The following is a 23,127-nucleotide window of genomic DNA, read 5'->3' on the forward strand; positions in this document are numbered from 1 at the left end:
CTATTATTCATCTTTATTCCATATGTTTTACTCATCTGTTGATAAGGTAGATAAAACGAGCATCAAACACAAGGTTTTCACAGTCACACAGTCACATTGTGAAAGCTGTATCGTTATACAATTATCATCAAGAAACATGGCTACTGGAACACAGCTCTACATTTTCAGGCAGTTCCCTCCAGCCTCTCCACTACATCTTGGATAACAAGGTGATACCTACTTAATGCGTGAGAATAACCTCTCGACTCTATTTGGAATCTCTCAGCCATTGACACTTTTTGTCTCATTTTGCTCTTCCCGAGAGGGAGCATTTTTAAAACCCCTATTTTTTTGCCTGGACTTTGCACCTAAAACAGAACAGCCAGGTCCAAGAAACCCTCAGGCCTGAGCTGGCGGTCCCATGGTAGCAGCAGGTGCATCTCATCAGGCCAGCCTGGGTGGGGTCCTCGCCCCCGCTGCGGGTGAGCCTCAGCTCTGGACCTGCCACAGTAGTCCCAAGGGACAGCACGGCTTCCAGGTCAGCGGCTGGGGTGGACCTGGGGTAGTGGAGAGGAAGAAAGCTGGCCGGACTGCACTTGTGCTCAGCGCCTGGCCCCGCCCGTACCTCCTCACAAACAACTTTCCTGCCAGCCCAGTTGTACAGAAGTGCCTGGTTTTGGGGGGAGGGGGTGTGTGCACGGGCCAGGAATTGAACCTGAGTTTCCCACACGGCAGGCGAGCATTCTGCCACAGAACTACCCGTGCACCCAAATGTGAGCTATTTTAAATCATCAGAGAACCTCATTTCACTAGAGGAAAACTAAGGCCCAGCTAGCAAAGTCCTTGCCCCCTGCTACGTAGTCCTCGCCTCTCCCCCAGGAAAGGGTAGGTGGCCATGGCCCAGCTTCCCTCCCTCTGAGACACGGAGCCTTGATAGTCAGCCCTGGGTTCTCCTGGCCCTAAATGGGCTCTTCCCCAGCTCTGAACTCTGAGCAACCTCCTTGCAGCCAGAAGCATAAGGCCAAGGTCATTGTTAATGAGTGTTTATTGTTAATAAAATCATGGTACATTTACAGTAAGTGACAACATTAATGTACAGTTACAGTATCATACAATATTACAGCAATAAAATAACGCCTATTCCTTTGTACAGCCAGCTTGAGCAGCTAGTCGAAAATATTTTCTAGGATTTCTAGCCTCCAGGGTCTTCTCAAGGTGGTTAAAGTGACACCTCCTGAAGGGCCCAGGGCTTTTAGTGAATAAATAGTTTCTAGGGTGTGGCCAGACAGCTGAAGAAGGCTAGACCAGGCTGTCTGTAATTTTCCCCCAGAGTCTGGCCCATAAATACAAGTGTCCAGGGATGAGGTGGGGTCTCTGCGTAGGAAAAGCCAGAACCTGGGAGGGAGCAGGGCATAAGGCCCCTTCCCACAGCACTCCCACCAGTCCCATCTTCTTTAGAACCCCAGTCCTTCTCAGAAGTGTCAGCCTCACTCACCTGCTCTACCATAAAGGAATCTTTTCCCTTGGGAGACGCGCCAAGGAGAATGCTTCGGGCTAAATCTAGGTTTAAACACAGCAGCAGCCACAGCTGAGGCCCTGAGGCTCCAATGCTGCACCTCCCTGTGCCGCTCAGACAGAGCTGGGAGGGCATGAGCTCGGCCCCACCCTTGGCCACTAGCTGAGTAGTGCTGGTCTGGTCTCGGCGGGAAGGTTTCTGTAAGCTCAGACATCAAAGTAAGAACAACACAAAGGAACCCTCTAGGGGAGGGGGGAATCTCGAGGGCCACATCAAGCCTTTCAAAGGCACAGCTTTGAGGGAAAAAAACCCCAAGGATTTGGGCATTTACTAGATTTTGAATTAAATGGCCTGAGACTTACAGAGAATATACATTCTATGCATTCCTAAGGTGTCCATATCCTCAGAGTCAGTCTTTGTCAGTCCATATCCTCTGGCTGACAAAGGCCTGGAGGTGGCTAGATGTCAGAGGGCATGTTAAAAGCAATTTAAAGCAGAGCTGGACCCGGATCAGCTGCCTACCTCCAGGAGTGGGGAAGGGACACAAGAAGGTAAGAGCCTGGTGGCCCTCAAGGCATCAACAGCTTAGGGCTGGAAGGGAGAAAGGGGTGAAGGAAGAGTCCACCTCTTGGCCACATCCTCCTTTGCTCTGCACTTGTTGAGCAAATGGCTAGCTCTGGGGTGGGCTACGCCATACTAGGTGGGCTCAAGGCACATCTGCCTACTCAAGGACAGATCAGCCATGGGAGGTGTCCGGGGAAGGAGGGGAAATTGAACCCCGGCTCCTGGAGGGCCTGCAATCAGCCCACCCTGCGCCCTGACTTTGCGCGGGTCTGGCCACCCCAGACCTGCTCACACCCGGGAGGTGACGTAGACAGAGTGGACGCGCTCAGCCAGCGTGCTCTGCAGGCCCTGCAGTGGGTCCAGGCCCTGCACCTTGCTGCTGCGGCTGTAGAGGAGCTGCCGGAAAGAGTCCTGCTCGAGCAGGGCCTTCATGTGCTTGAGGAAGAAGCCCTCACAGAACAGGGCCAGTTCTGGAGCATTGTGGATCTGCAGAGACAGGGAGAGGTAGGGGACCACTGGTTTCAGCCTAGCCCTACCTTAAACTGCCCCCTCCATGCTTACCCTCCAATGCCACCCCTGGGCCGAGGCCCAGCTTCAGCCGCACCCTATGAAAGGCACGCCCTAGACCTTGCATTTGGATAAAGGAGAGGTCCTTCTCGTCTAAATTCCTTCCCTGAGCATCTCCTTATAGTTGGGCCAATCTGGGCTCAAATCCCAGACTGCGCCACCAGAAACATGTCTTTGCCTAGGTCATGCTTGTGACAAATGGCTGTCTTCCCCACTGGGTTGGGAATGCCCTTATCAAGGGAAGGGACAGCATTGGTGCAAGGCCCAGCACATGGCTCTATCCATGTGGTAGAGGCTCAATGATTGTTTAAATTCCACAAATACTGAGTGCCCACCTTGTGCCAGGCACTGGGGCATTAGGTTCTGGGGTCATAGCTGATGCTCTAGTATGAGTCAGACAGAATCCGAGGAGCCAAATAAAGAAATTAACAGACAGTAATCAATGCATGAAGAAATAGAAGTGGGCGATATGGTACAGATGACTTGTGGGTGCCCAGGGAAGGCCTGATGAAAGCTGAGCTGAGATTGGATGAAGGCAAGGAGCTGGTCTTGCAAAGAACTCTGCAGGCAGAGGGACTATGGACTCAAGAGCTCTGGGGCAGGAGTCCCCTGGAGTAAGCTGGGTGTATGGAGGAGCAGAGCACAGGCCAGCGTGGCTGAGTGAGGGGCGAGGGGGCATCGGAGAAGGAGATGTGCCAGGATCCTGGGCCTGCAGTTTCTTTAGTCTGTGTGCAGAGGAAGCCCCTGGAGGGTTTAGGCTGGGGAGTGACATGGTCCTTTGTACTCAAGAGTCCTGTGTATTACAGGGAGAAAGCCAGTAGGTGGGGCAGCCAGGCAAATCAGTCACCTGGGAGGGGGGTGCTGGCTTGGAGCAGAGTAAGCATATGGTGGGGGAAGAAGTGAATGGAGGCACTAATGACAGGGTTAGAAATGAGTGATCAAGATATAGGAGATACACACTTTACTGGGTAGATAACAGTGCAGTTGGCTGAGATGGGGGATACTGGAGAGGGGCAATTTGGGGAGAAAAATTAAGCGAACACTTGTGGACGTGATTTGACTCAGAAAGGCACACGTCCTTGCTGACCGTCCCTTGGCCCCAAGGGACAGAGCTGAGCTGTCAGTCAGGACCCACTGCCTTAGAGGTTCAATTCCTGAGCTGCCATGCTCCTCTGGGACAGTGGTGACCCCAGGCTGCAGAGGGGCTCACCTACCCTCCCCTTCAAAGCGAACCGGCCACCTGCATTTCCTAGCTGGTCCACAGCACCAACGAGGAGGAGCAGAGCCAGAGGAGACAGACCCTCACCTTGGCGTACTTGTAGGTGTTCACGGCACTCTCCACACTGATGCTCTGGGAGCACAAGATCTCGCAGTGTCTCTGCAGGGCGTCGAGCTGGAACAAGCTGGCAGCGGACAGCAGCTGGGGGGAGGGGGTGGGAAGAAGGCCTTGGGCATCTGGGTGCAGGCATCAGGGAACAGAAGATTCCTCCCAGCTGCTCAGGGCCCAGCCCACCATGCTGGCCGAGCCTGGGCGAAGAGCTGGCGGCCTTCATGTATCTTACTCAGGACACCTGGAGGACTTGCTGAGACATCCTGGGAAGCACAGGACTGGGGGCTCGCGCTCACACACTGTAGGACCTCAGAGCCACAGGCCTGGCTGGCAGCAGGGAGCGGGTGGGCAGAGAGAGATGCTGCCTCCTGATCCTCCGGGCCAGGCCAGCCTCCCTGCAGGGGCAGCCCTCTCTGCCAGGCTGGCCACGCTGCAGGAGACCAGGGCTTGGTGGGGTACACAGACCCCCAGTCTCTTGGAACTGCCCTCCCCGTCAGGTGGAGACAAGGGACCCAGCTGGAACCACGGGTCCCCACAGAGGCCGTGTTTTCCCCTCTGTGCCTTCAAATGCTGCATTCTTGAAAGTGGGATGAGTCCTGGCAGATGGCCAGGGCTGGAGAGACATGGGGGCTGGGGAGGGGGCCGCAGGCAGCCGAGGCCTGGGCACGGGGGCTCTGCTCCTCCCCTCCGTGCCAAGCGGCCGGGCCCAAGCCTCACCTCCAGGACATCCGCCGTGGGGATCTGCATGGACTCGGTCCCTCCGTAGTACAGGTACTGCATCATCATCTGCGGGGGGAAGAAGCCTGGCTGATGAGCAGTGCGGACGTGGCCCCCAGGACCCCAGGACCCCCCCCCCCCACGCAGAGCCCTTCCTCAGCAGGTCGGCGCTGAGCCCCGCGTCCTTGGCCTCTGCCCTGGTCACAAACACTGGCCTGGATCCCTCTTCTTCCACCTCTGCAGGCTGAGACTTTCAAACGTGTGTGTTTCCCTAGAAGCCACCTCCGGGGCTTCTCCGGCCTCCCCGCACGTGCAGGCAGGACACGACACGCTTCCTTCCGCAGGGGGTTGGCTCCCATGCCCAGGAGGAAGTGGCATCTCACACACGGCAGGAGGCTGGGAGGGAGGACGACCTGGCTGGCACACGGTCCCTGGAGGTGCGGCGCTGCTCACGCCTCTTCCACCTACATTGCAACCACGCAGCCGGGAGGCGGAGGGTCTGTGCGGGGGCATGGCTGGCCGGTGCTCCCTCAGCAGCCCGAGCTGCGACGCCGAGGAGGGGGTGATGCTGCGACCCTGCTAGCCTGCTGGGGCGCTCCCCAGAAATTGCCTGATTGGCTTGGACACATCTGGGGCCCACAGCGGGCAAGGGAGCCTGGGACATCAGAATGAGGTGGTCGGGGGGTGGGGGTGGGGGTGGGGGAATAAATTTAGTTCTGCTGAGGTCTTTGTCGCAAACTCTGCCATCACGCTGCAGCCTAGCAAGGTTCCCAGTTGGAAAAAGAAAAACCCTTCCCTCTGGCTGGAGCAACAAGGAGCTGGCAAGTGTGTGGGGGGACAGGGCTGCAGCTGGCACAGTGGGGCTCTGGGCCAGGCCCTCAGGCTGGAGAGGCACCAGGGGGTCCAGGAGCAGAAGGTGATCGTCCCTCCCCACAGAGGGGTTGGGGGCTCCTTCGGTCCCCCCCAGACTCCATGGAGCTTGTGGCATCTTATAATCACAGGGTACATGTCAGTCCCTCTGGACTAAGAGTGCCTCCGGCAGGGCCCGTGCCTTGGCTCCTCCTCCCCAGAGCACGCACTCGGAAGCCCTGCAGAGGGTGGGGAGCCGGGCAGGCTTGATGCTCCCAGGAGTCCTCATAAGGGACGGCTTCGGGGCAGCCCCTAGGCATGGCCAGGGCCTGGACCAGGGCAAGCCCCAGCAATCTTGAGTGTGTGGGCTTCCCTGAGTTTGTGTAAATGCCTCGAGTCCACAGAACTCAGACCAGAATTGCTCACTTGCAGCCCAGCTCAGGTTGCTGGGGGGGGGGGGGGGGGCAGGCAGAGGTGGATTAATCTCGCCCTCCTGGAGGCCCCGGGCAGATGCTGGTCACCTGCCGCCGCAGCGGGCAGCCCACGGGGGAGCTGGGGGTGGCCGGCGGGCAGGCTGGAGGCAGGGCCAGCTGGAGAGCGGCAGCGGGGAGTTCTTCAACCCTGAGCAGGCACCAAGAACCGAGGGATGGGACTGGGGTCAGGAGCAAGGTCAGGACGGCACAGTGGGGACCTCTGCGCTCTCCCCGGAAGGCCCGGGCTTAGCCCCCGCTGACTTAGCAATCCAACACCACAGCCACTCGCCACCTGGAGCTCTAGAGCCTTTGAAACGTGGCTGGTCTGAACTGAGACGTGTCTAAGTGTCAGAAAACACTGGGTTTTAAGAACAGTATGAATGAAAGAATGTAAAATACCTGTATTTTTACACTGACTATATATTGAAATGACAGTATTTTGGCTATGATGGGTTAACTATATCATTAAATAATTTCACTGTTTTTCACATTTGTAGTATGGCTTGTCAAATATTTAAAATTACCGACGTGGCTCAATCTTTCCACTGGACGGTGCTGCTTACATCTCTTTGGGGCTCTCGCAGCTGACCTCTGCCAGAGGCAGAGGCGATCATGGCCTTCCCTGCCTCCCTCACAGCGCTGCATGAGCCAGCGAGACACTGGAGGCTGCCCTGAAACTCTGAGGCCTCCAAGGAAGCCGGGAAAGCAGGAAAACACCCAGAGGTGAAGATGGCTCTCCTTGGTTAAGGGCAGAGCTCCGCACCCAGAGACTACATGGGCTGGGGGTAGCAGTCTAAACTGTCTCCCAGAAATTGCCAAGGGCCTGGTGAAGGAGGGAGGTGAATATTCCCACACCCCCATGTGCCCTGGATCTCAGAGCTTTCCCTGCTTTTCATCCCAACAACCCTGAGAAGATAGCAAGAGCGTGGCTGCCCATTCCCTGGTCAGGCTGCCGACTGGGCGCTCACTCCCATGCCCTGCCCAATCCTGCTGCCTCTTCGGACCTGCCTCCTGCATGAGTTCTGACCTCACCTCCTGCTCTAACTTGCCTGGACTTGCGTTCCTTAGCCAAACAAGTTTCTAGAGCTTTCCTGTCCCTAGTGAATTTTGACAAATGGGGAAAGAGGAAAGAGGTGGCACCCCCAGCCCTGTTGCCTATGCTGGACCCCAGGGCCTCCCCATACACCTTTCCCCCATCAGTCGCCAAATCATAGCCACTCTACCCCAGCCACTTCCCTCCAGCCCACTGTCCTGGCCCAGGTCCCACTGTCACTCAGCTGGATTCCTCAAAAGCCTCCTGACTGGCCCTCTGGCTCCACACATGCCCCCTCCAACCCCTTCCTCACCCTCCAGAGTGAGCTTACTAAATGCAAACTCGATTATTCCACACATCTAGGTTTGAATTCCTGCTGTACCACTTTCCAGCTGTGTGACGTTGGGCAAGTTATTCAACTTCTCTGTGCCTCTGATTCATCATCTGGGAACTGAGAATGACAATAATATACCTAACCTCCTGGCACTGCACTGCAAATGTGGTTAATGGACGTAAAACACTGGAACCTTGTCTGGTGAAGTGAGTGTTCAGGGATGGTGACGAGGTTGACCTCTCACTGCTTAAAACCTTTTAGTAGCTTCCACCTGTCTCTGGGCTCAAGTTCAAGTCCTCCACGAAATGGCTCCTGGGAACAGCTTCAGACTCATTTCTGGATGTTCTTCTGAGTCTCTGCCCAGGTTAGACCAGGGGGCATTTCCAGCTTTGGGGATTAAATGCGCTGCTCCCCCCTCCTTGAGACAGCTTAGCTGTCACTTCCTCCAGGAAACTTCCCTCATTTTGCCACATCTGGGTTAGACGCCCCTTTCCTGGGCCTCCACAGCCTCTAAATCCCCCACCCCAATAATCCTATCTCCTTGAGAGCGGGATCCCCGTCCTATTACCTGATGTAGCCACAGACCCATACATGACTATACACAACTAAATGACTAAAGGGGAGCATGGGAGAGGAATAAGTCATCTTAGGTGATGGCTCCTGTTTCCGAGAGTCTGGATTCTGTGATCTCTGCCCCTAAATCATAAAGCCCTCCGGGGTAGGGCAAGGCCTTGGACCTACCCACCAGCTGCTCTGGGCCTCAGCCCCAGCCCCTGAGGTCTGCCCTGCAGCCCTGAGCCCACAGCCCTGGAGGTCTGCCCTGCAGCCCCGAGCCCACAGCCCTGGAGGTCTGCCCTGCAGCCCCGAGCCCACATCTCCTGAGGTCTGCCCTGCAGCCCCTAACTCACATCCCCGAGATCTGCCCTGCAGCCCCTAACTCACATCCCTGAAGTCTGCCCTGCAGCCCCTAACTCACATCCCCGAGGTCTGCCCTGAAGCCCCTAACTCACATCCCTGAAGTCTGCCCTGCAGCCCCTAACTCACATCCCCGAGGTCTGCCCTGAAGCCCTGAGCCCACATCCCTGAAGTCTGCCCTGCAGCCCCGAGCCCACATCCCTGAGGTCTGCCCTGCAGCCCCAAGCCCACAGCCCTGAGGTCTGCCCTGCAGCCCCGAGCCCACAGCCCTGGAGGTCTGCTCTGAGGCCTGGAGCCCACAGCTCCTGAGGTCTGCTCTGCAGCCCCGAGCCCACCACTCAGCTTGAAGGCCCACAGTCCCTATTTCCCAGAAAGGAGCTGCCAGATGGGGCTTGGCTGAGGTCCCAGCTGGTTCTCTTCCAGACCTCATCCCTGACCAGCCATCCAGCTGGTGGAGTTCTGACCATATAACCTTCATGATCTCCAAAGCTTAGAGACTGTAAGACCAGACCGGGATCTTCTCCAACCAGATGTGTTCTCCGGGTGGGCCTGCATGGCTGGGGTTTGATGCTCAGGAGGACAGACACGGCGATACTAGTGCTTCCCACACTGTAATGTGCACACGATCCCCTGAGGGTCTTATCATACGCAGGCTCTGGTCAAGTGGGTCTGGGCTGGGGCCTGAGACTCTGCATTTCTAACAAGCCCCCAGGTGATACCAAGGCTGCAAGGGCCTCCCTTTTTGAATAACAAGGCCCCACATACCACACGTGTGATGCCTACCTGTCCTCACATGTCTGTCTGTCAGTCTGCTTTGGCTGTTTTGTTCAATGGTTAGAGCCCAAGACCAATGAGGCAGATGCAAGCTACAATCCGCCACCAGGACGCCACTTTGCACAGGGAGGTGGTCAATACTCTCCCCAACCCCAGATTCAGCAAGGCATGGTGGGCACTGGGATAGGGTGGCAGACTGTGGCTGCCTCACACCTCCACACCCAGCCAGACAAAGCTTAGGGCCCACTTCCTGGGGCATCCCCTCTCCCCAGGAGTGCGGCGCGGAGACCCACCCACCTGAAAGATGTGGTACTTGATGTCGCTGATCTCAATAGTTTTGCTGCTGTCGCCGTCTTGTTCTGACTTATTGGTCATCAAGGTCTTAAACCTGGAGCAAAGGAGAGGAGGCACAGCGGGTCCCGAATGTGACTTTTCTCCCGTCACTGTGGCTGTGGCGGTAACATCCATCACTGCACATTTTAAAAATTACTGCCGTGCTCCCAAAATAACTCTGGCACATGGCATTTACATCGTCCTCGCTGACAGCTGGGCCAAGCCTGGTTCTGTCCCCAGCTGCCCTCCGTAAGAGTCTCCGTGATGTCTGTAGCCGGCTGGAAAACTGGCTAATTCCAGAATATTTGTGTTCTCTAATAGTCAAGAGCAATAACTAGACCAGAAAGAATAAAACCTCAGAGCTCCTCTGAGGACTCTGAGTCCCATTCCTTCTTTCTCCTCTGTAAAGTCTGGTTCATGTCCTCCCGCGGGAAGGGTGGCTCCTGCTGAGGTCACCACAGGCTGGCGAGAGGCTGTGGGGCAGCTCGCTTGCAGCCCCAGCCTGCGGCTCTTCTCCAGAAAGTCTGTCATCTCACACCTGAAAAAAGCTCCCCCTACTCCCAGGGGGGCTGGGATTTTGTTATCCGAGGCTGCCTACCTGTTAGAAGCTGTCACCAGCAGGACTTTATGTGCATAGAACAGCTTTCCTTCCACGAGGAAGCTCACATCTGACATTTCTTTGTTGTTCAAAAAGTGCGGATCTGTACAAAAAGGGAAAAGAAAGAAGTGAAATGACAGGACTCAACCACCATGCCGTGGTGCAGCTTGGCGAAAGAGGGGTGCGTGTGTGGGTGCTGGAACGTGGGCTACGCACGCCAAAAACAGAGAAACTGAGGCGAGTGCTTTGGCATTTGGAAGTGAGAAAGGAGAACAAAGACAGGGGAGCGAGAAGGGGAGAACGGGAGAGAAAGGGGGCGTTGGCGACGGGGGGAGAGAAGTAGGACCTGGGGGCTGGGCCTGGGCTTCACCTAGTCGTGCTGGCAAGGTCTTCCGGATCTCGGGGATGCTGGGGATGGGGCTGCTGCCATAGCAGTGGGTGAAGATGGCAGCCAGCTGCTGCAGGACGGAGTCATTCTAAGGGGCAGAGAGAGGCCCTGTTAGCTGCCCGCTGTGACTGGTGAGCTACGCTCTTCATCAGGCTAATTTCAGAATCCCAGGTCGAGAGCAGCCACTGTGTTTTGCTCCTCCAGGGTCTGGCTTGGCAAGAGATGCCTGTTCCTTTGTAAATGCTTCCCCCAGGTTGTTTTGGTCAGGTTCTAGAACATTTCCAAAGTTTCTGCCCTCTGCTGCCAGGCTAGGCATCCGCCTGTGTGTGGGAGGTGTGTCTGTTCCTGTGGGGAGGGAGGTCCCTGGGTCGGGGTGGGTGTTCACCTGTCTGCCCGCGCGCCCATCTATGTACCCATCTGGTCTACCCGCAGGCGGGGTCAGGGCTGCAGCTCTCAAGCTTGGGCTGGTGGGGAGCCGCCGGGCAGCACTTACTTTGCTGGTTTTGAGGATGTCGAACATGAGCTGCAGGCCCTCGCTCACCAGCTCCTCGTTGTACTCCTCCTCCTTGATGGAGCTGAAATCCCGCAGGAGGCTCTGCACCACTGAGTACCGGGACTGGGAGAAGGAGGTCCTCAGAGACTCCACCCAGACGTGCAGCTTCCAGGGGACACCTGGGCCCAGGTGGCAGAGGGGAGGCCATCAGCTGGTGACGGCCCTCCAGGCCCTGAGCCTGCACAGCTGGGACAGCACCCCTACCCGGAGAGACTATGGGACTCGCAGCTGATGCATGGCACAGCTGGGATTTGACCTGAGTATGTCGGTCTGTCTGTCTGACTAGTCTCCCTGGAAGGAGGGAAAAATGCCCAGACTTTCCCAACCCAAGAAGAGATGGCCGAGCGGGAGGAGGCATCTAGCTGCCCAAGAAAGAACACCCAAGGCTGCATGTCCTTACTGTCCCCCTACAGCTCCCTGGGTTTTCACCAGGGAAGAGGCGATGACGCCCCACCGGGGAGCATGGGCGGCCTGAGAGCAGAGGGTGAGGGCCACAACCTCGGGACATGCCACTGCTGAGAAAGGACAGCACAGGACAGTCCTGGCCACAGCCCCGGCCACAAGGCTCTGGGAAACCCGGCCGCTGCCCTGTGCACAGCTCCTCTCTGGCCTGTGTGCCCTGTGGCCTGGCCTGGAGGAACAGGCTGAACAGCAGCAGGGTAGGAGAGCGTGTGCCGGGAGGAGTCTGTGAGTGTTTGTGACGCCATGTGAGTGTGTGACTAAGCACACGTGCGTGCATGCACGGTGGGGTGCCTGTCCCCGCAGCCTCACCCAGCGCCCTCAGCTCCACGGTGATGTCCACGTAGCCGTGCTCGGCGCTGTAGTACATGGCCTCCTGCAGGGCCTTCGTGCGGGTCCGGCTCAGCCCCACGCGCCCCTCGCTGCCGCTGCCCTGGCTCGATGCATCGCTGTCCTCCACACCCTCAGCCAGGATCTCCTCCAGGGACAGCACGTCCGCCTTGGCCTGCTGCGGCTGCGTCAGCAGCTTCCTCAGGACGTTCCTGCAGGCCCAAGGTTGGAGGAGGATGAACCCTGAGACCCCACAACAGGCGGGGCCACCCGAGTCACCCTCCAGGCCCCTCGGCCCAAGCCAGCCACTACGGGGCATGTGGGGGCTGGGCTGGCAGTGTGTGTCTTCCCTCCCGGGCAGCCAGGTCCTGTAATACCATCCCCAGACATGTGGGCAAGACAGGTGAGGGTACAGGAGGCTTCTCCCTTCAGCCATCCTGGTACTGCCAAGAAACAGTGGGCTCTGGGGCCAAGCGGGTTCTGACATCCCAGCTGTGTGACCTCAGACGGGCTTGCTTGACCTCTCTGAGCCTGATTTTCCTCATCTGTAGAAAAGAGCTTCAGCATCATCTTCTCCCAGTTTATTGTGAGGCTGACGTGAAGCATGAAACACAGAGGCTGACGTGTTGTGGCTCCTCCTAAATAGCATCTGTTCCATGTATGTAAAGTGCATGCAACGTAGGACGTGCTTGGTAAATACATATTTGCTTCCCTTCCATTCATAAGAACGAGCCTGCATGTAACTTTTGACTTGACAGAGCATGTTCCCACCCACTGCTTCATTTAACCCAAGGGGGTGCCACCAGTGTCACCATCTACAGGTGGAGTGTGTCTTGCCCAAGGTCCCACATGGCTGGGCACAGACAGACTCAAACCCAGGACTTATGGCTCCGAGCCCAGGTCACCCTGGGTGCTGAGCGTCTTTGCCACAGCCCTGCCAGTCCCCTAAGACCATCCCATCCCCCCCACCTCCCATGAAGGGGCCTGGCTGTGCCCTAAGACCATCACCCCCACCTCCCATGAAGGGGCCTGGCTGTGCCCTAAGACCACCCCCCCCCCACCTCCCATGAAGGGGGCCTGGCTGTGCCCTAAGACCATCCCCCCCACCTCCCATGAAGGGGGCCTGGCTGTGCCCTAAGACCATTCCCCCCCCACCTCCCATGAAGGGGCCTGGCTGTGCCCTAAGACCATCCCCCCCCCACCTCCCATGAAGGGGGCCTGGCTGTGCCCTAAGACCATCCCCCCCCCACCTCCCATGAAGGGGGCCTGGCTGTGCCCTAAGACCATCCCCCCCACCTCCCATGAAGGGGCCTGGCTGTGCCCTAAGACCATCCCCCCCACCTCCCATGAAGGGGCCTGGCTGTGCCCTAAGACCATCCCCCCCACCTCCCATGAAGGGGCCTGGCTGTGCCCTAAGACCATCCCCCCCCCCACCTCCCATGAAGAGGCCCGCCAGTCCCCTAAGACCATCCCCCCCCCACCTCCCATGAAGGGGGCCTGGCTGTGCCGTGCAGCCAAGCTGGCGGCCCAGAGGCCCCCTTGCAGACCCAGGGCGCCCCCAGCTACCAGGGTGTGCCAGGCACTGGCATCTCATCGTGAACGACACACAGACCCTGCCCCAAGGGCCTCTGTTCCAGAGAGAGCGAGAGGTAGCTGAACAAACAGGCGATTTCCAAGTAGGATGAAGAGACCGTAATTGGGATAATACAGGGGGGTGGGTGAGGCCGTGAGGCCAAGAGGCAGTGTTGGATCAGATGGCACCTGCAGGTGAGGTTGTTTTAGGAAGGTGATGGGGGGTGGGGCAGAAGGTGCAGAGAAAAAGCATTCTCAGAAAGCAGCAGCGAAAGTGAAGTCTGGGAACCTGGGTACCGGAAGTGGGTGTCCTGTCTGGCTTCTTTTGCCAGCCCCTTCTCTGCTTTCTCACACCCTCTCCTCTCACTCCCTCCGGCCCCAGTGCTGCTGATGACCGTTTCAGCTCCTGCTGTCCCCATCAAATCTACTGGGCAGGTCTGGCTCCACCAAACAAGGTCCACCGTGTGGCCTCCAGCAGAGCCGCCCCCGTGTGCAAGTCCCCGGGGCATTAAAGGTCCCTGTGGGCACAGGGAGGCACCACCAGGCATGGGAAGGGGCGCAGTCCTGAGGCGGGCCGGGCGGAGGCCCCATGGAGAGACCTATGGTAACATGGGGGGCTGCCCTGGGCTGTAGCACCAGGTCTCCTGGAACAAGCTGGGGGGCTCTGCCCACATCTATAAGATGGGAAGGCTGACGAGACAAACCCACTTCATTGTGCAGGCCAGCTCCAGTGCCACCTTAGGACGGACACTGACCCCACATCTTGGCTTAGTAGGACAGTGCAGTGTCCGATGTGGCATCTGCCAAGGGTGTGGGACTGGGCGGTGGAGGCATCAGACCAGGCATTCGCCGTCTCTGGATAAGATCCCTGAGAAGACCCCCTTGGCCTCTCATGTTCTCGGATTTTGCTGTCAGACCCTCAAGAACTTGTCAGCCTCATGGACTGAGGCAGCCAAAGCTGGAGATAGTCCGAGTTGGACACAGAGGGGACTGAGTTAGAGGAAGGGCTGGGAGGCACCAGCTCTGTCCTCCTTGTGCATTCACACAGATCTCTGAGGAATGAGCCTATTTTTAGAAACCTTCTCTGCATTCAGCTGGAGAAGGAGTGTGGGAAACAAAAGGCTTGTCCACTGTGGCCTTTCCCTCTGCCTCTCTTTGGCTGTCCCACTCTTCACAGCCAATGCCCTGAGCTCACAGACGGTGGCGGGAGCAGCGGAAGCCCAGCAGGCAGGACCCTGTCTCTGAACAGCCTGTGTCCTGGAGAAAGTGGAGGTGTGGTTTGCCGGGGCTCTGGGCTCCGACAGCAGGTGTTCCTCTGGGGCCAGCAGCTAGGGCTGGCTCCACACAGAGTCCAGGTAGAGTGAAGCAATCCCCTCTAACTCAGGGAACACCTCCCTCTGTGTGCCCCAGAGCCAGCCCTGAGCCCACCGTGGAGAAACCGGGCCCAGCTCCTGCATGGACCAGGACGCGGCTCACCCGATTTTCTGCCCCCCAGTCTCCCCTCTGCAACCTGAACACGAGCTCAGCCTGAAGGTAAGGGGCAGAGATGTTTCACACGAGAAGATGGAAGACTCCCAGGATGACGGTCAGGGAGGCCACAGCCCTGACGGCCAAGGAACAAACCACTCTGTGTGGGAGGGAGGGAGCAGTGGGCCCGGGAAGAAGTGACCACGTGAGCCCCCTGGCCCCAGTCACATCAGGTCCTCTGCCCTGTCCCTGCTCAGCCTCTCCTGGAATGGCCAGGGGCTGCCTGCTCCCTTCCCTGGCCAAACTTAATCCCCTTCAAGGCCCTAATGGAGCCTCACCTCCTGCAGGGAGCCCGCCCCGAACCCGAACCTGGACAGAAAGGTCGGCTGACCCTGTGTCTCCCCTCTGAGCCCGTGGGCTCTCTGAAGGAGGAGCTGAAGCCTCTCGGTGACTGTTTGTTGACTAAATAAACAAAGTTGCCATATCAGGATCAGGTAACCACCAAGAACTGATCACTGAACTCATCAATCACCCACCCGCCCTCTCCAGCCCTCCCAAATCCCAGGACCTCTGTGGCTTGGGGACCTGCACCTTTCTGTTGATTTGCACGCAGGCCCCCAGACCCCAGGGTGTTCTCGGGATCTACCTCTCCCCGTTGAGGTTCACGGCGCCTGGAGCCTGTTTCAGGCCCTCCATTACACGGACGCTGTGGTGGTTACCTGTGGCCATGGGCGGCCGAGTGGCTGAAGCAGTTCATGTCCTCGTGGAGGGAGGAGGCCATGCCATTGGCTTCAAGCATGCAGAAGAGGGGGTCGGCTCCTCGGCTCAGCAACAGGCTGACCAGTTCATAGTTCCCTGAGAGACAAGGTGGGCAGATGCCAAGGAGAATGGGATAGCAGCTGACTAAGGGAGTGAAGAGGAGGCGAGAGAGGGTTTCTCCAAACTCTGAATGCTGGGATGACACGGAGTAAAGCCCATACCCACTTGCATTTCACAGGGGTGAAGGGGAGGGACACCCGGGAAGGAGAAGGGAGGAACATGGCTGGCTGTGACCCACTACTGGAGCCTCCTCCACAGGCCCCCCAAGGGCCCCCTCTCTGCCCTCAACTCTCCTTTCCGTCTAGGCTTGTTCTTATTTGGGCACCGAGCTTGTCAGAAACACCGATGGCTGGGTTGAAGGGAACCTTGCAGGGGGCTGTGTGTGCACCTGAATGTCCAGGTACAGGCCCAGGTGGCTGACACTGCAGGGAAGCGGTGGGGGCCTCGGAGACCCCTGGGGGCAGGGCTGAGGCACACCTACCGGCCGCCGAGGCTAGCTGCAGGGGTGTCTCGGCATAGCTGTCCTCACCGCTGTTCACTGCCGAGCTCTCCACGTGGGCACCAGCATCCAGCAGCAACTGCCAGGGGCACAGAGGAGAAGCGGCCATTCAGCTGGCCAGGGGCTTCTGGGGAGCGTGTATGAGGTTTTGGGCAAGGAGGTCTTTAGTTCTCTCCAGGCATGGGACCCAGACAGGACGCACCCAAGCAGCTGAGGAACTGAACCGTAAAACCCCTCAAAGATTCTAGAATCTTCAACCCCAATCTGTGGCCCTAAACCAAATCTCCAAGCTGTGAGGACCACTGAGCTATTTCTTGCCCTGAAACACTTTCCTACAAACTATGAACGTTCTTCTAATTACCTAGAAATTACCTTTCCAAGAACTCCTACAGATGAGCAGGATAGGAAATGTCTACAGGGGAAACTGAGGCTCTGGGAGGGGACAGAGGTAAAAGGGTACACACAGATGCTAGAGTCAGAGACCTGGGTACAAAAGCTGGCCCCCAGCCAGTAAGCGACCTCTGAGTCTCACTTTTCCTCCTCTGTGAAATGGGAAGAGAAAGCGCTTCCCTGCAATACTGTTCAGGAGGAAGCAAAACAAGGCTCACCAAGCTGCTGCAGGGGTGCAATAAACAGTGGGTTTTAGGGTTTTCCTTAGAGAGATTCCGTGAGCTGCCAAGGCTGGCAGTCCCCCTGCACAGCCCCTTCCGGGGACAGATGGGGCAGGTTAGCAGACACCAAGTGGTTCTAGCCCAGCGAGCCAGCCTTGGCCTTGGGGCAGGGGGTGGTTCTCTTGAACCGAAAAAGTGACTTTCAGTTCCAATCTCAACTTCCCTGGCTGGCTGTTCTGGAAGGGAGAGACGTTCCAACCTTTCCAGGGCACTAGCAAGCAAACCCTCCTGCAGCAAGTGCTGGGCAGTCTAGGGGAAGCACGGACCACCCCGCCCGGAAACCACGTGTGTGGAGTTCCAGCGGCAGAGTGTGCAGTCTCTCAGGCTCCACCGGTATGTGGGGGGAGCAGGGGGAGCAGGGATGGATGAACCGTTGGCCTGGAGACTCCTGGAGGTCCAGGGCATCCTGGCACAACCACCTGTGCCAGGGCCAAGGCGGGAAGCTGGCCCATTGAAACGGAGCTGGGCACCGGGTCAGGCGAGCCCAGAGCACAGGCCCCTGCGCCCCGATTTCAGCGGGGCACCAACCAAAAGCAGGCAGGTGATGACCATTTACTAAGTCTCCACCAGAGGCCAGCGCAGTGCTGACAATGACGAATAAACCAGACACCATCCCTGTGCTTGGAGAACTCACGATCTAGAGTTAAATGAACTTCGAGGAAGGAGTACCAGTGATCCTGTCGTCCCCAGGGGCCCCAAGAAGCAAGGGAGCCCAGGGGGCGAGTGGCTGTGTATGTGGGGGCCCTGCCCACTGCTCCCCTTTCTAAACCTGAACTGCCACCCCGTCCTCATGCCGCGCCAAGGTGGGCATCAGTGTGGCTTGGCTCCACCTGGGAGCTGGGCCATCAGAGTCCTCCCTTAGGATCTGGGGCAACAAGCCCGTACTGGGGGCATGGGGGTCAGAGCTGGAAGGATCCATGACAGCCAGCCAGCACTGCAACAGAAGTTATGAGGACGTATGAAAAGCCAAAGGGTGAGAAAGACGGTCAGAGATGAGAGAACTATTGTGCTTACAGAAATTCCAGCCTGCTATGAGCCTAACAGAGATCACCAGGGAAGCACTACGGGCCTTGTACTGCTTGTCCCCGTGTCTTCACACCAAACCCCCTTTCCTTGAGGCAAACCAGGTGGGTCTCTGCCATGAGCACGAGGTGAGCCAGGCCTTAAGCAGTGCCTCTGATTGGAGGCAGCTGCTCACTTAGGGGTGTGTGTGTGTAGGGGGGGTGCTGTGCGGGGGTCCCAGCCCAAATGGCAAGCTTGGGGCATGCTGTGGACCCGGCAGGAGCTCACCTGGACCACAGAGATGTGTCCGTGCAGCACAGCAAATGTCAGCGAGGTCCAGTGCCGGCTGTCAGGGTGGATGGATGGGTGCCTGGGAGAGTTGCTTGGAACCTGGAAAATGGCACAAATGATCAGTATTTCCTGGGTGGCTGATTTTCCTGGGGAGGTGAAACAGGCTCCTGAGCAGATGGGGTACCCCACAGGTGTGGTGAATAAGACAACTGAGGATGTCTGCCTCCAGCACCGTGCGGAGGAGGCTGCAAAAGAAGAGGGGCATGTTGAATTAGGGACGTCTGTCCGGGTCAGAGATGGCAGAGACAGAGCACTGGGTGCCTCAGAGGAAGGCAGTGCCAGGAGGATCTGGGGATGGTCAGGGATTAGGGCTGGGAGAAGAGGGAAAGGTTCTACAGAAACGGAATCACGGCCATTCTCCCCACTCAGCTGAGCTCGCCCCCGCTCGGATGGAAAGCCCACCTCTTGAGGACGGTCCTCTTTTCTAACTGTGACTTTTGTATTTCCAGAGACACACCTCTCCAGGTGTCCCAGACACTGAGAGAGACCCTGGGATGGCCTCCCGCTGGGCGAGGAGCCGAGGGCAGCTCTTCGGGGCTGACTCACTTGGATGTCCAGGTTTGCTCCCGCATCGATCAGCATCTGGACCATGGCTTCATCCCCAGCGGCGCAGGCGTACATCAGCGGCGTCATGCCCTGGGAGGCGGAGGCACAGGCTTAACTGTCTGGGCGCAGCATGTGATGGCAGGTATTCCAGGGCCTCTACTCCAAAAACCACAGACCTGGGTCTCCTGCTTGACCCACTGCTCATTCCGGCTCTCCTGTGCCTGAAGCTCGCCCGGCCTGCCTTCGGGTCCACTGGACTGGGGGCCCTGAAGGGCGGTCTGGGGCTATCGCCAGAGCACTGTGAAGCCCAGCGTGAGGAGCACAGGCCCTGCGTCCAGACTCCAGGTGCAAAGGCCACTTCTGCAGCAGCAGCTGCCAAGTGCTTAGTCCAGTGCCTGGCTCAAGACAGCTTCACCTGATGAAAAGCTAATCTCTCTCTTTTTTTTTTTTTTGGTATGGGCAGGCTCCAGGAATTGAACCTGGGTCTCTGGCATGGCAGCTGAGAATTCTGCCACTGAGCCGCCAATGCATTGCCCTTTTTGAAAATTTTTAAATGAAAACATCTCTAATTAAAATAAGAACTGAGCAAATTCACTGCTACCATGTTATACTGCCAAATGCTAACTGCATCCCGGGGCCCTCCATCAGTCAGCATTAGGGATTTACATGCACTCTCTCAGTTTGTCACTGGAACATCTCTACTGCGGATCTTCTATTATTATCCCCATTTTACAGATGAGGATCAGAGAGCTGAATTAACTTATCCACTGTCACAACTAGGCAGGTGTAGGACCCACATGGGAACCCATGTCTGTCTGAATTGCAAAGCCTATGCTTTAACGCCTCTCACAAGAGAGTGGAGGAGTCCTTGACTTCAAAATCTCATGCTACAGAGCAGTGCCGAGCTCTTCTGGACGCTGAGGCCAAGTCCCTCCCTACGATTAGGCGGGTGGTTAAGGGGCTGCCTCCCCAGCTGGAAATCTTTCTCTTGGGCCAGTGACAGCAAAGGCAGCAGTGGAAAGTGTTATTCCACAGCTGGACGCCGGCAAGCATTTGTCAAGAGCACTGCCATGTTATTTATTAGGTTATTTGTGTGCAGACAAGATCTTCTTTCCCCATAAATCCTTGCCTAGTGCTCAGAGATAAAGAAATAGCCGGAATTAATCATGGGGTGAGTGGACTGTTTACCAACAGATTATTCTATAAATACCAAGGCTTAGGGAGCAAATAGGAGCATGTATTTAGAGAAAAATCAACATCATAGTGAAACTGCAACATAGTGACCCCCTTTGCAGTATTTGGCTTCTCCCTGTCCCTGAAGCCCCCAAAACACACACACATCTGTACACAGTTCAGAGTTTAAGACAGGCCATGCACCCTGGGAGTGAAGATTATTTTTTTGTGTTGTCCAACCCCCACCCAGGCACATAAGATGTTAAATAAAAAGAGGCTGGTTAACCGATTTCAGGGATACTAATTAATATTGACAACAAAAAAAACAGAAGGAACATTAACTGTGCATTTCGATGTGCCAGCTAGGTATCCTTTTATCCCACTGCAGAGGTGAGGAAACTGAGGCTAGGAGACGCAGAGTAACTTATCCAAGACACCACGGTTATGGCACGGTAGATTAAAGCCTAGATTATCTGAAGCTGAAGCCCATGGGCTTCATCCCTGAGTGGCTGAAGGATGACGGGAACCCCCACTAGGCTGAAAGCTACAGCACAGTCTTCAGACCAGAAGATGTGACAACCAGCCTGTACATCCCTGCTGTCCTGCTAGAGCCCCCCTTCAGCTTCGGGGTCTCCCCCATCCCAGCACCTGGCCTGAGGGTTCTTCTCTTCTCTTTTCTTCTCTGCTCTTACGCGCATCACTCCCTCTCTGGAATGTCTTCCTCACTCCACTCTGCTCAATTCCATCCTACCCACCTCCCAGGCTCTGTTCAAACCCCCTCTAGCAGGTGGTCTTTCCTGGCCATGCAGGACCCTGGCCTGTCAGAGCCCATGCTGGCCCCGCCCCCTCTGTCATCTCATCTGAGAGCCTACTGAACTCCGTGATGGTCATTTAACGTTTCCCATGTTTCTGTGGGTCTCCCAAATCGGACTGAGCCATGATGTACATGGTGAGTTCTCCCAAAATAGTATCAAATAAACAAACCAGCACAGGTTCCTATTTTGGGATACCCTATAGTGGCTAATAGCCATTGCAGTCAGACTACCTGGGTTCTCTAATCCCACTTCTGCCCCTTCCGAGTTGTGCAACATTAGGTAAGTCAATATGTCCCTGTAACTCTGTTTCCTCATCTCTTACATAGGATAATAACAGTAACTACATCTTAAGCTGCTGTCAGAATTGAATGAATCCATGCAAAGTGCTTAGACAAATGCCTGGAACACAGTAAGTACTACACAAAGGTTCGCTATTCACTGCGAAAACAAAACAAACAAAAACACACAAAAAAGTCCTATCTAAAATGACAAACAACCTCCAACTCTTCCTAGCCTCCTTTTCCTGTTTTATTTTTACTCCTTAGCATTTTTCACTATCTAACATACTATATATCTTACGTGTCTACACACTGTATATTATATCAGCCTCACGGACCGGATGTCAAGTCCACAGAGGTGGCAATTTCTGGGGGCTCTGCTCACTGCTGGATCCCTAGAGCCTAGCCCCGCCTGGCCCTAGTAAGCACATGCACGCTCCAACACAAGTGTTAGTGATTATTCTCCACAGCCAGATGCAGCTGATTCCTCTGGCCGTTTTCCCAGCCCTGCATCATCCAGGACAGACTCCAGCCTCCCAGTCAGGGGGCAGAATCCACGTTTCAAAGGTTTTCCATGGTGGGACCAGGGAAGTCTCCAAGTTGACACTTCACCAGGAGTAGGTGGAGCATGATGTAGGAGGTAGAATCACCTCTTAAAAGCACAGAGCTGAGCCAGTCTTAGGACAGAAGGGACCTTGTCACCATCTCTGGCAATTTCTGACTCTGGTCCTTAGGCTCAGCCTAGTGGAGCTCTCGGAACATACCTGGTCATCCATGGTGTTGACCCCATCTGGACCCAGGGCCTCGATGGCCTGGTGGATGAGATCCGTCCTCCCGCAGTTGAGCATGCGGAAACCCAGATCCTGGTTGAATTTTTCAGTAGCCGCGCGGGCATCCAGCCTCCGGAAGGAACTGAAACAGCATTCGGGCCTGCCCAGAAGAGACACGGAGGAATGTAAGCATGGCACAGCGTGGGCTCTTTCTGCTAGGACACTGCTTCTCAGTAAGATGAGACAGACGTGCTAGGCTGACGTGTGGAATGTGGAGTGAGGATGGCGTGGGGAGGGGAGGACTGAATTATTATCAGGCCAGCAATGACTGGCCTGCTCATGGTCTGTGACACGAGGAGCACACACGTCTACTTTTCCACAAACAGGTTGGAGAACTGTTCTGAGCTCTCTGGAGCTGTCAGGTGTCAGGGAAGAAAGTCCCATCTCAAACAAGCTACCCAAAGGAAGACGCTCCAGCCTGGGCTTTTGTCATGGCACGTGGGTGTATACATTTTGCAGGGAGAAGGTGCATCTCAGCCTATTTATTAAACGGTTCTCATAGCCAAGTTCTAGCTTGTGGCTCTAGGTTTGCTCTTCTCAGGGCTTCCTGGTGAGGCCTGGAGTACCACAGAGATATCCTCTTTGCAATCAACCCAACCTACCAAGAAAGGTCACACTCAAAACTGCCTCCAGAGCATGTGCCACAGACTTCCAACAGGCGGCTTCAGCCTGGAGCCTGGGCTGGGCCAGAGGGCAGAAAGTTCATGTCCTAGAACAACGTTTGGGGAATATACTGTGGAGACAGGGGAGGCTGTAATCGGTTTGGGCAGAGGACAAAGGGAAAGATGCAAGGTTCTCATGGGCCAAGTATGGACAGAGGAAACCTTCTCTGGGAGAGCTCACGGCAGAAAACTAGTCCAATACAAGGGTAGGAAGGAAATTAAAAGCACAGGATTGGGGATCATATAGATTTAGGTTTAAATTCTGGCTTGGTCACTTTGCTGAGAAGCTGTGGGCAAGTTACTCTTCTTCCCTGAAACTCAGATTTTCCATCTGTAATGTGAGGATTAGAGCCCTTCTTAAAAGTTATCCTGAGGACCAAGATGACGCATATAAAAGCGAAGAGCTCAGCATAGCACCTGCACTTTGTAGGAGTTCAAGAAAATGGTGGCAATTACAGGAACAGAGAAGGCCCCACTTCTTTCCTTTGCCCCTCCAAATATCCCAAGAGTTGGACTGAAAGAGCTCTCCTGCCTAAATGCAAATGTGTGTGCTCTGTGTGTCAAACCAGTGGCTGCACAAGAATCCAGAAAGCAGTCAAGGCCCAGAAAGGCCTTGCAGTGGGCATCATAAGAGCAACTCAGTGGTGATGCAGCCTCCACTTGTGGACCCCTCCCAACCACCAAGAGAAGAAGGGAGCAGAGAGGGGTCAACAGGGGCTGGACACGGAGG

At 56.2% G+C, this 23,127-nt stretch overlaps 1 protein-coding gene across 2 annotated transcripts in view; it reads right to left on the reverse strand.

Moving 5' to 3' along the window:
• Positions 1-1,006: 1,006 nt before the first annotated feature.
• Positions 1,007-23,127, reverse strand: part of ABTB2 (ankyrin repeat and BTB domain containing 2) — a 177,149-nt gene continuing 155,028 nt past the window's right edge. For both annotated transcript variants that reach the window (XM_077114377.1, XM_077114378.1), the window contains exons 5-17: positions 21,670-21,835; positions 18,640-18,729; positions 18,031-18,132; positions 16,052-16,148; positions 15,471-15,606; positions 11,695-11,924; positions 10,864-11,042; positions 10,353-10,458; positions 9,983-10,085; positions 9,349-9,439; positions 4,674-4,742; positions 3,933-4,046; positions 1,007-2,545 (exon numbers count right to left, since the gene is read on the reverse strand). In XM_077114377.1, coding sequence (XP_076970492.1) covers positions 2,348-2,545; positions 3,933-4,046; positions 4,674-4,742; positions 9,349-9,439; positions 9,983-10,085; positions 10,353-10,458; positions 10,864-11,042; positions 11,695-11,924; positions 15,471-15,606; positions 16,052-16,148; positions 18,031-18,132; positions 18,640-18,729; positions 21,670-21,835 — 1,681 coding nt within the window. In that variant the 3' untranslated portion in view covers positions 1,007-2,347. The remainder of the gene's footprint in view (positions 2,546-3,932; positions 4,047-4,673; positions 4,743-9,348; positions 9,440-9,982; positions 10,086-10,352; positions 10,459-10,863; positions 11,043-11,694; positions 11,925-15,470; positions 15,607-16,051; positions 16,149-18,030; positions 18,133-18,639; positions 18,730-21,669; positions 21,836-23,127) is intronic.

Source organism: Tamandua tetradactyla, chromosome 8, assembly GCF_023851605.1.
Source record: "Tamandua tetradactyla isolate mTamTet1 chromosome 8, mTamTet1.pri, whole genome shotgun sequence".
In the NCBI taxonomy this organism is placed as follows: Eukaryota; Metazoa; Chordata; class Mammalia; order Pilosa; family Myrmecophagidae; genus Tamandua; species Tamandua tetradactyla.